At 36.6% G+C, this 12609-nt stretch overlaps 1 protein-coding gene across 11 annotated transcripts in view; it reads left to right on the forward strand.

The window, feature by feature from the left end:
* MLIP (muscular LMNA interacting protein) overlaps nt 1–12609 on the forward strand; it is a 225113-nt gene that overhangs the window by 158042 nt on the left and 54462 nt on the right. For all 11 annotated transcript variants that reach the window (XM_053914200.2, XM_045193378.3, XM_053914199.2 and 8 more), the window contains one exon: nt 5339–5383. In XM_053914200.2, the coding sequence (XP_053770175.1) occupies nt 5339–5383 (45 nt within the window). The remainder of the gene's footprint in view (nt 1–5338; nt 5384–12609) is intronic.

Genomic DNA, 12609 nt, shown 5'->3' on the forward strand with positions numbered 1-12609 from the left:
ATTTTCTATTTAAATTTCTATTTCATTCTGTTTTAACTCTATTATCTTTGGAGGTGAATATCATTTTTTTCTTTGCATTACACTTATCTTTATAACTGTGTATTATTTTTTATTAACTACTATCAGTTTAAATTCACTTCATTCATGTATTTCAAAACCATAGTATACTCTTAATAAAGAGAAATCTCAACAAATAGGACAAGTATTTGGAGCTATTACTAATTTGTCAAAAAATCCTTGGTTGGAATCACATTCTGTTGATAACAATTCATATTATAAACTGTGTACATTTCACAAGTTACTTTTAAGTTCCAGAGGAACAACAGAGACAGGCTTATTGAATATTATATAGAGTACAGGTAACATCTCATTTTATTTTAATGAGCTTGAGGGGCAGAAAATATCATTATAATTGCATACATGCTGCTTTCAAAATGTCACAATATATTTAAGAGTGTGAAACTTTATTAAAAAATTCTCCACTATATGTAAATATAAAGGTCATTGTCTCCAATTCAGCCAGCTCACAAATCCCCCTCACTGCCATGCTTGTGAATGTTGCTGGGTGGTGTTTCAGAGGTGAGGTGCAATAATGTAGTCAGAGATCTCAGGCTGAGAGGTGACTTAAATCCAGACCTGGTCCAAATCTGCTTCTGTAGGATGTAACCAGGGATTTGATGAGTTACAGGAATAGTAATGAACAATTTAAGCAAGAAATTCCACTCTACTGATCAGACAGCCTTATTTCTTTTTTTCACTGTTTAGAAATATTTCTGAGGCATGCTCAGGGGAAGGGGTTGAGGAGGGAATGGGAGATAATTATCCCGCTACTGCTAGCTGAGGAGGAAGAGAAAGGATTTAATGAGAGACCGTTTATGCCTTGTATCCTTCTCATTTCAGACTTCATCAAGTGTAGATAATGGTGCCATAAGCCAGGTTATAGAATGTAGATTATGGGATTTTGTTTCACAGAAAAGCCATTCTTACACTCATCTCTAATGTTCTTCACAATCAGTATTAATATGAATAGACACAAATGACCAGAAGCTTAGGGTTGTGTTGTTCAAATCTAATTTCAAGTTCATTTTTATGTACTTCATGTTGCTTCTCTATCTTAGTTTAATTGACTGATAGGCAGTTGTTCATATAAATAGTAGCCTCCTCCCTGCACTCACTGCTCCATCTCAACTCACCAAACAATATTTCCTGACTTTTGAAAATCAATTGCTCAATTTTGATAACATAACTATAGCTACAACATTTAATAAGCATCATTAACCTGTATTTGTCAAGGAGAGGGAGGCTTCTCAAAAGATTTAATATTGTTGGGTTGGTTGAAAGAATATGGTTTATATTCATGATAATACACATAAGCCAATATTTTTCTTCTTTGCTGAAGGATTTGCAGTGGCTTCATAGGTATTTACTGTACCCTGAATTTCATATTCATTAATTCTATCCTTTCTCTGGGAGTAATTTCTTGTAATAGTGATATGGAGTCCATTATATTAGCTAAAAAAAAAAATGTACTGGGAATGTCTAAAGCATCTTATTGTTATGTCATGATGCCCAGTGAAGAAATTTTAGGGAGTTTTGGAGACTGGATACGTTGGGTTTTTCCTAATTTAACTAATATGTTTGTTGAGCATTTTATCTTTTCCTTATAATAGTTTGATATCCTTTAGCTCAGTGTACTGATAAATGTTAGTCATACAGTGGATTGTGCAAATACTCTACTGTTAGCATATAACCTCTTCTTTCCTGTAATTATTGAGATAAAAATTTATATTTTGTTTTAGTCAAGATGCATTTAATTCAGCATATTTTACAAGAAGTATTAATTTAACTAAGGAAAATCATAGAGATTCTCTCATTATTGCAATAATGTAAAATGAACTAAAGGGAAAAAATGAAGATCTTAAAAGAAATCATTATTTCTCATATTACATTATGAAGTTACAAACAAAACTCTAAGTGAACAGAAAAAAAATGCTGTTGTCAGAAAAAATAGGATTCTTCCATGGTATTGTAGGAAATGTATTTCAAGGGTACATGCATAGGAGGATTTGAGGCATAGTGGCAAGATTTATTGGAGTGTACACAAAGGACACCATAGTGTACCCCAGGTATAACATGCACAATGTCTCATCTACGACTATGTGGTTCAGCCCCATCTCACTGAGGAAGAAGTCCTATCTCCAGGGCCACAGGCCCACCCTTGTCCCCACAAAGCACAGTAGGAGGTCCAGGACCCAAGGTTCCAGTACTCCAGCACAGTCTCTGTTCCCAGCTGGCTGGCCATTCGAGCTGTGCTTTGGCCTGGGGCTGCTGCAGAGAGAAAGCATGAATGTGGTTGATACCCAGAGCAGAGTTGGCCTTTTTTAAATTACCCAACCTCTTTCCTGAATCCCCCCAGGAGGTGGTACCTCCCCCTATTCAATCCCTTTCCTGGATCTTCCTGGGGGTTGTGTCCTTATCTTACTGAATCTTTTCCCCAGGTTTTTCTCCTCTCCTTTATGGTCACTATTTTTGTTCTTACTGTGTGCACCTCGTAGTAGAAGGACCTCCCCCTGAGTCATCTTGGCTTCTACTACATATGTCTCAGCACAGTAATTCTCCCTCGCTGTTTATCCCTCCCTGGTTAATCTGGGGAATGATCTGGTTGTTCCCTGGGGCCATTGGAAAACCATCTTTCCTGCCTACTTGGCAATTAGTGTCTCTTTGGTGGAGGATGTGGCTGTTCCCAGGAGTGTATGTGAAGCTGCCCCTTCCTAGTTAAACTGGCTTAATTAGATGTCTGGCTCCATTCTTTTATCTAACTTTTAATATCTAACTAGCTGCCTACTGTAACAACAGTGTGATATACATTCTGAAGGACAATTTTGTGCTGCACAGAATAGCCATAAACCTCAGTGCACATTACCCTGGTCTACAGCAGTTAGAGACGGGAGCACTTGGCCAAGACGTCGTACCGCCACAGAGCAACCAGAAACGGCAGCCAGTAGTGACTATCCTCCAGAACGGCGTGACCGCAAAAGCAGAAAACAAACAATGTTGGACACACTGTGAGAAGGGCTGCACGTGCCTCTTCCTTATGTCTGGCCGTTCAGAAGCCTATGTACTTGGTAATGCCATAAGAACGACTAAGTTTTCAACGTTCAATGTATTTCATCTGTCAGAGAGTAAAAGCAGTATTGACACATCTATAATAAACTCGGAAAATGTTTGCAGTTTTAACAAGAATAGAAATATTTAGGAACACAACTTTGTTACATTTTAGCTAAGTATATTTATAATTATGCATCCTTATGTCGACTATTCTCCATGAAAGTTGAAGATTTGGCTGATGTGTGAACTCAGCCCCCTATTTAAATGCAACAATGCTTGATAAAATATATGGTAACTATTAAAATAAGCCTTCATAACCCAACTGAAAGAAAGAGAAACCTCTGCGTGCCAGAAATGATGTAGGAGCTTCAAGTGAGAATGTTAAAAAGAAGCTGAAGCTCCAATGGAACATAGGTGCTTCAGAACCTATGTGCTAGGAGCCAGGAGCTTAGATTTGAACTTTCACTGCATAGCAAGTCTAAGAGAGACATTCTTTGTGTACATCCAAGAGCCTAGAAGGTCACAGTGGAGATAAAACATGAAACGAACACATAAACAAACAAAGGATAAATCCATCCATTATCTTTACCCTACACTCTTTGTTAGTAAAATAGACACCCAACCTGGAAACTTAAGGATGTGGTGATACACCATGCTGGAGGTTTAGAAATATCAGGGTGATCAAGTGGAAGCAGGTCCAGAGCTAGTCAAACTCCTAGGTCCCAACAAGGGTGAATTGGAAACGTATTGTAGAGATCGGTTTCTAACCCAGGGCTTCCTTCTCAGACACCTACAGAAATCATCACCAGTTACCCTGACTGAAGATGAGATTAAAAAAAGAAAGCCATAAAATGACTAAAGATTATTATAGGGGACAGGCATGAGACAGTGTTCACAAATGAAAGATATAGGAAATTTAGCAATGAGGGGCTATAGAAAAATCTGGAAAAATGTATAAATATGTTAAAAATATTAAAATAGGTAACAGGAGTTATAGTTACCATAAAAAGAGATTTAAAAAAGAACCAAATAGAACTTCTATAAGTCAAATAAATTCATTATTTATAAACTTTGTCATCTTAAACATACTAGTATAGAGTTAAGAAAAATTAATTAACTGTTGGGCTTATGTAGAAACCATCTAGAATGCAACATAATGAGATAAAAAATATGAATGGGATTTTGTAGAAATGGAGGACAGATTGAGAAGATCCAAAATATATTTAATAGAAGCTCCATAAAATGAGATTAGATATAATGGGGAAAAGGCAACATTTGAAGAGATATATTCATGGAGGATTTTCCGGAATTGAAGAAAGATATGCATACTGAGAATGAAGGAATACACCAAGTCCCACAGAAGGATGCATAAAAAGAAGCCCACTCTCAGAGACATCATAGTGTAGTTACAGAATGTCAGGGATAAAAATCCTTAAACGCTAACCAAATGTGTAGGCAGAGGATCTGCCAAGTCATGATGTTCAGACCGCCAGCGGGAACCGAAGCCCGAGCCGGTGCGATGGGACCTTCGAGATGCTGCAGGACCGCAACTGTTGCCCCAGAATTCTATGTCCAGTTAAACTCTCATTCAAGAGTGAAAACAAAAATATTTTCAGATGAAGTCAAGACAGTAAGGTCTGAAAAAAATTACTGGAGCATTTACTGCAGTAAGAAAAACTAAATCCGGACTAAAGGAGTGAAACACAGAAACCAAGGGTGAAGAAATGACATTGGCCTCCCCTTTAATTGAAAACAACTTGTAAGAAACCAAATCATTTTTATTTCACAAATCATGAAAACTTTGGGTTTTTGTGTATAAAGATACTTAAAGAAAAGTCTGTTTTTGTTTTAATTGGCAATAAATAGAAATATCCAACAATGCTCATGTGTGTAAGTAAAATGTGATACAGAGAATTAAAGTGACCTTGAAGAATTTTTGATGTCTTGTGATAGTGCTTATGCTAAGATGTTCAGGGAAATCACCATATAAAACTATTTACTATTTATTTACTATTATGTGAGCTGAATAAATACCATAGAAAAGATATTATAAGGCAATGTACCAAAAATACTAAAGGTCATTTCTGGTGACATAATAATTTTTCCTTTAATTTTATACTTTTCAAAATCTTACAATGAACAGATTACTTTAATGATAAAAGAACTTCAATGTACTTGGTAACATAGATATATTATTTTACTACATAAACACCATGTTTATATTTTGCAGGCAAACCTCTCCTCACCATCCTCTACGGTATCTGAGAGTCAGCTGGTACGTATCCTCTTACTAAGTCATAGACCTACTTTAGAAATATGTGATCCCTCAAGACAACTTTATTTGAGCAAAAGTGAACTGAGAATAAATTTGTAACATGAAAGTTAATTTGCTTACTTTTCTAATAAAAGTTTACTGATGCTTTACTCAAGTTCAATGGCAGTTGTCTTGCAGGCTACAAACATATGTAAACCCACCCATAGACCTTATTGCCAGTAACTTGCATTCTAGTAGCGGCGTTAGAATAGGCTTGGTGAGGTCAGCAGCAAGATATGGATTTTGGAGAAGGCGAGAGCTCACTTCCCGATGGAAGAGATCAGAAGAGCATTCAAGGAAAAGGTTCTATTAGATAATGCAGGTAGGATCTGGACTTGAGGAAATGGGAAACAAGGTATTTCAGACAGAAAGATTAGCATGACGATGGTCTAGACCAGGGATGAGCAATAGAAATATAATGAGAATCATAAAGGCAAGCCATGTATGTCATTTAAAATTTGTTAGTAGCCACATTAAAAAAGTAAAAGTAAACAGATCAGATTCAGTACTATACTATTTGTCCAATTATATTATATATTATGTATTATATATAATATTCTATAACTATGTTATATATCAATAATATGTACTGATAATGATAATATATATTATTTCAACATATCACCATTATAAAATTGAGATATTTCACATTACTCTCTCGGACACTGTGAAACTCGTTGCGTATTTTACATCTGCAGCTCATCTCGAATGCAGACTAGACACATTTCCAGGGTTCCACACACGGACTAGTGACCACAGACTGGACAGCACAGACCGAGGCGCTACAGTCTGTTATTTATAGATAAAATTTTGATTAAATAGGAGGATAACTTTTTCCTAACAAATTGAAACCATGAAGTAAGTTACCTAACTATTATTAGTTAAAGAATTCCTTTGTAGTTTTAATTTTTATTGCTTATAAATGGAAAACTCCTGAAAAATAGACGTGTTCACTGAAATTAATGAAAATTCTTAGTAAAGCAGTTTGAGACATTAAGAAAACAAAACCACTGCTTAATACTGACTTTTTTACCCTTTCAAAGCAGTTGTTTTAGTGTCCTACCTCCACGGCCAACAACTCATCTTGTCATTACCATATCCCAAGGACAAAAACATTTTCATTTTGTCTGAAAATCATACAAGGGTACTTTGACTCTTCAAATAACCTGATTCAATCAAACTGCTTGGGTATGTTGGTGTTCACACACATAGTGCACATATGTAGAGCACGTTTGCATGCGTGTGTAATTTTAATGTCAGTTGGCTTTGAACATGGCAGGCAGTATGGGACTGTTGAAGGAGTGCTGGAATAGGGGCCCGAAGACCGGCCCGTACTTCCTGCTCTGACGCTGGCTACTGCACTGACAGTAGATAAGTCACGAATCTGTGAGTCTGGGCCTCAAACTGCTCACTGAACGGTGAGAGCATTCTCCTACGTGGGAGCTTTCCAAGCCTTTCGAGGGCTGTGAGTCTGTCATTACTAACACAGTGAAGAGAAGGAGTTGCCATGGAAACTAGCACTGCAATAACATCATAAAGCTGAACAGTTTCCCACTTTAGATATGAAAATATTACTACAACTATTTTAATATTTCAAATGATATACTTTTCTTGAGAATAATGTTGAAAATCAAGAATATTTTTAATATTCCTCAAAGGGGGCAGGATTGAGGGTGGGAGGTAGGGATGGGTGGAGTGGGGAAAGTGGTGGCGGGAAAATGGAGACAACTGCCCTTGAACAACAATAAAAAATGCAAAAAAGAAATTCCTCATGTAGAATTATACTCAATAGTATAATAAATACAGATTTTAGATATTAAATGATTGTATATATTTAGTTTTAACAAATATATATTTTTTGCATATATATTATCAGACTGACACATATATATGAGAGTTCTTGGCTTAATATTTTAGGAAACTATTTTGAAGAAGCAAACATACATAATGATTTCATGAAATGGGACATAGTAAAAACAACTCATTGCAAATGTAATATATAAACCTTTTCCTGTATTAAAAAATAATTCCATAAATTCTATGTTTGTGGTCTTGAGGGAGCAAAATACAAAGCATTGCTTTGACTGACTTTGATGATAATTTCTTTGCATTTACTTTAGACCTTTTCTCTAAAGAGTTCAAGGAAATTTTTATCCAAGTTTTAAATTAAATTTTAATACCCAAATGCCCTTGAAATATAGGTGGGTTTGTGAAGGGATTATAATCAAGTAAGCTTATCACATAAAAAAAGAACATTTCCTGCATTGATATAATTATTTAATTCAATCCCATTGACTTCATTTCATGACATTAACCCTGTACTTACATTACCTGGGAATAAAATAGATTATAAATCATTGTCTGCAGCAATGTTATATGGCATTTGCTTTTTAGGGATTTATAATACTTTTACTTTTAAGTAATACAATTTATAAATTCAATTATACTTTTTTCGCTTTTATGAATGAATTTTCAATATTTGCCATCATGAATTCTCCTCAGGATTAAGTTCTGAATAAGTGAGAAGGCTTTTGAAAAATAAAACTATATACATGTATACACACATGTGTGCTTGTAACACACACACAAATATAGATGCCATATGACAGGTAATTCTGATGATACATATTGCTTTTTGTTCATATATGTGTATTTACTTATATATGTATTTGTGGAGCTCAGAAAAACAAAATTACTGGAAACATGTGATGGATTATAATTAAATTACATAAGTAAATGTATGTTTTATGTAAATAAGTAGTTAAAATTATTTGGCTCCTATTTTAGGCAAGAAATGTAATAAACTGGTTGAAGTGAAAATACATGATAAAGTGCTGTGGTAGCAAAGCCTCATCCCGAAGCCATTTTGTTTTCAAGAACTGGCTTTTTAAGAATATATTACTTTTTCATTATTTTTTTCCAGTGAAATGGGAAATTTATTCCTCTAAATTGTTTAAAATTTTTTTTCTTGAATTTTTAAAAATTGTTGTTCAAGTACAGTTGTCTCCATTTTCCCCCCACCCCAGCCATCCCCACCTCCCACTCTTGATCCTACCCCCGTTTGGTTTTGTCCATGTGTCCTTCATACATGTTCCTGAAAAACCTTCCTCCTTTTCCCCCCATATCCCTCCCCTCTGGTTACTGTCAGTTTGTTCTTTATTTCAATGTCTCTGGTTATATTTTGTTTGCTTGTTTGTTTGTTAATTAGGTTCCACTTATAGGTGAGATCATATGATATTTGTCTTTCGCCACCTGGCTTATTTTGCTTAGCATAATGCTCTCCAGTCCCATCCACGCTTCTTTACATTGCCACTGTGCCAATTAAACATTGGAAGAAAAAAAATATATGATCTGACCCTTACTCTTAAAATATGTTCATTTTTTGCTCTGGAAGCCAAATTAGTTAGTAGTGAGCTCAGGGAGAATTATTTGGGGGCTCTTATGAAACTGATTCACCAATCTCTGCTTCAGTTTCTCTTTTTCTGTTAAACAATATCACAGTACATCAAAACTGGAAAGAAACTGAGAGTCGAGGGTCTTAGAAATCCCTATCTAGAAAGTGGGAGTTGGTATAACTGCTCCGTCAGTCTCAAGGGGTTATTGTAAGGCTCCCCTATTATAGTATGTGAAGCTACCACTGCAGCCCTGTCCAGATGGGAGGTGTTATTATTGTACACAAAATCTCTAAAATACTAACTCTGAGATAAGGTGAGAGACCATTTTTGCAGATCAAAACATAGACCCACAGCTTTTAAATACATTATCTAAGACCAGTGTTAGTGGTCACCCTTGCTCTCTGTGTGACTTTCAAAAGGAATTGTTATGGATTTTAGATAATTCGAGGGGAATAAGAAAAGGGTGATGAAGAAGCTGGGGAATTGGGTCTCTGTGAAAGTGTGACATCCATTGGACGTCTGTGTCGGGCCCAGAAAGATGTGACCCCTTACTGAAGAGAACAGTGGGCAGGTCAGTCAGTACGTGGTATAGAGGTTCTTTACCTGTGGATAGTGCTTCCCCTAGTATGACAGAGAGAGCAAAGGAAAGAGGAATCTAGGTTGAAACAAGCTTTCCTAATTCCTGAGCTAGCACAATATTAACAGAGGCTGGTGGGATGTCTCTTCTCTGGGTAAGAAAACAGGCGGGGCCCTGGCTAGTGTGGTGCAGTGGTCTGCCTGCTGGCCTGCGAACCAAAAGGTGGCATGTTTGATTCCCAGTCAGGGCACATACCGGGGTTGCAGGCCAGGTCCCCAACTGGGGGTGTGTGTATGGAAGCCAGTCTATGTCTCTCTCACACACAGATATTTCTCTCCCTCTCTTTCTCCCTTCCTTCCTCTCTCTCTAAAAATAAATAAATAAAATATTTAAAAAAAAATAAAAGAAAACAGTGGGGCTCTCCAAGATGGGGAAGCACCAGCCCTTTTCCTTGGAGGTAGGTAGGGGAGTGTGGTTTAGGTGCCATTTGGCTTTTGCTTTTGAAATCCCATGCCTTTACAAAATGTTCATGGTTTCCCATGATGGAATACTGAATCTAGAGAGTACAAAGCGATAGATTTAAAAAATAAGCCACATGGCCATATGCAGGTAAAAAGCAAATGCAGTTTCCTGGAACACTATAGAGAAGAGTGCTTAAACTTGCAAATATTTCGTTCTGGGTTCTGAATGCCAGCTGATGTGTCCTGCTTTAGTGGTGCGTGACTCATCCTTCTGAGGGCTCTCGAGTCTCTGTTGTTCAGAAAATGTGGCCCTGAAAGCTTTTGTGTTGAACTGATGTCCTCTTCAAACTTAAAAGCAGTTTGTCCTTGACCAGTTTTTTCTTGACACGACATACTTAAGTGCCACAGTGTTTATCAGCTACTCCTCCTCAGGTCTGAGTCATGCTCCTGTCTTTTCTCTAACTGTCCCGATGTTTCAATGTGGCCAATCTGTGTTGCGTACATTCCACAAAGTGATTCTTAAGCCCTGGTGTGTGGTTTCTAATTATTGACATCTTATGGACGTTTACTTTTGTACAACTACCACGGTAATTATAATTTTTTATTCTGGAAAAAAACACAACAGGTAGATGCTGTTATGTATCCATTTAGTGTCATTTAGTATTAACACCGTGTCATAAATGTGAAAATAGAAAAACATTTTCTTTTCAAATTCTTTTTATGCTGTTTGTTTTTTCTTTACAAAGTTGTGTCAAGCATATTACCACCTTAGATTCTCACAATCTCTTTGAGTTAGAATGACAGAAATTGTTGTTTTTTTTATTCTGCTGGAAAAAATAAACGGAGTACGGATATCTCTAATGCCATTTCAACAGTCCTACGGCTAACGGGCACTATAAAATCCTGTTTTGCTGCTGCCCCTCTTGTTGTTTTCTTGTTTTCCAATCTTAAAATCTGTAGTGTTTTGACATTTGAGATATTTCTCTGAGGGGAAAAATAAAGGTTAAGAATTTGCTTCAAGTATATAGATTATTTTTTTGGAAAAAGAATTAAAGCTAAAAACCATTTATTATTTAAATGAGTAAATCAGCTGTATAATTTAGAAAAATGCTTTTGTCAACAATCTTGACTGGTAGAATTTTTTTGAGTTTCTATGAGCTTGTTGCCACAGAAACTCTTAAAAAAAAACAGTAGAAAATAAAGACAAGGCTGAAGAAATGGGTGAAAGAGACAACTATGGCACTTTAACAGAGTCTTTGGATCTGATTGGTGGGCATCCTAGCCAGGCTCACAGAATTTTCTATTTTTTGTTTTATTACATTTTTTTGTTGTTTTGTTATATATCTTATTTCATCAAAAGGATAAAAATAAGCCCTTGGAAACTGGGACCACCACCTCCTCACAACTGTCTCAGAGCGTACTACTATAGTCAAAGGCAATTAAAAACATCAGTGCTAGCTGAAGTTACTAATTTAAGAAAGATCTTGCTCTAAGAAGCCATTATTTTAAAATATTAGTAGTGGATCTTCTAGGTCAGTACTGGCAGTTAATTTTCAACTTTGGTCTCTAGCCAGAGGCAGAACCAACTTGTCATAGAATATGATTCTGAGTTCCGGGCAGAAACCGTGTCTATTTTTACAGTGCCCCACGAGTAGCAATGTTGAAGTTTAAGTGTATACATGATGAGTTATAAACACAAATGAATAGCAGGCCATTAAAACCTGCCCACAGGCCCAGGGGACTTCACATACTCTAGCCCTTGGACTGTAGCTCCCTCAAGACTAACAGTAGAGTCAGATATGATCTCCTGAGTTCCACCTCACTTTTGAATTCTCAAAAAAAGATGGCAGTACTATCTTTTAGTTTTGAGTTTTATTGTTTATTACCAGAAGCAAACAGGAGGCACAAGAAAACCTTTTTTTTTTTTTTAATGGAGAGGGTTAAATTTTATGTAGTCTCTAAAGAAGTGCTATCTGGCCTTGACTGTCCATTAGAGATGATAACTTCAGCCTTTTATCTCTGAAAGTTGAGTCGCCAATCCACTTCCCTTCTTCTGGTTCTCTGTTGGTGAAAGGCATTGTGGATCTTCTGTCTTACAGTTTACTTTTTCTGGGTTATACAGTAATCAAAAATTCAATTCAGGAAAAATCATGGGAGACTCCAAGCTGTCAACCAACACCTGTTAAGGCCTCCATATTGGAAGCCTCTACTGGATTATCGCCAGTATGCAGGGCTTCTGCCTATCAATTAATTTACCCATTCTTTAAATATTTATTTAATGTCTCCTCAGTGTCAGATGTGGTTCTAGGTGTTGGAGATAGAAAAATGGACACAACAATGATCTCTAGCCTCACAGAGCTTACATTCTAGTGGAGAAAGCAAGACAATAAATGTGAACTAATATCAGATTGTGATAAGTACTTTGGAAAAAAATAAGGCAGGAAAGGGAAAGAGGTAGAGACTGCAATCCTGAAAAGGGAGAAAAGAGTTCCAGACAAAGCAAAAAACGAGTGCAAACTCCCAGGGGAGGGACTGGCACAGTGTATGATGGAGTAGAGAGAGTGAAGAGGTGGGAGGGGCAGTAGCAGGAGATTAGATTGGAAAGAGGGAGCAGGTTGAGGATAGAAAAGATTAGGTCATATAGCACTTTGTAGGCTTTTACTCTCAGTGAAAAGGTAAAACATTTGAGAGGAGTGACATGACCTGACTTACACTATTATTGTTCTGTGGTTTACTCAATTGGATTATCAGCCC

The sequence above is a fragment of the Desmodus rotundus genome, chromosome 11 (assembly GCF_022682495.2).
Source record: "Desmodus rotundus isolate HL8 chromosome 11, HLdesRot8A.1, whole genome shotgun sequence".
Lineage (NCBI taxonomy): Eukaryota > Metazoa > Chordata > Mammalia > Chiroptera > Phyllostomidae > Desmodus > Desmodus rotundus.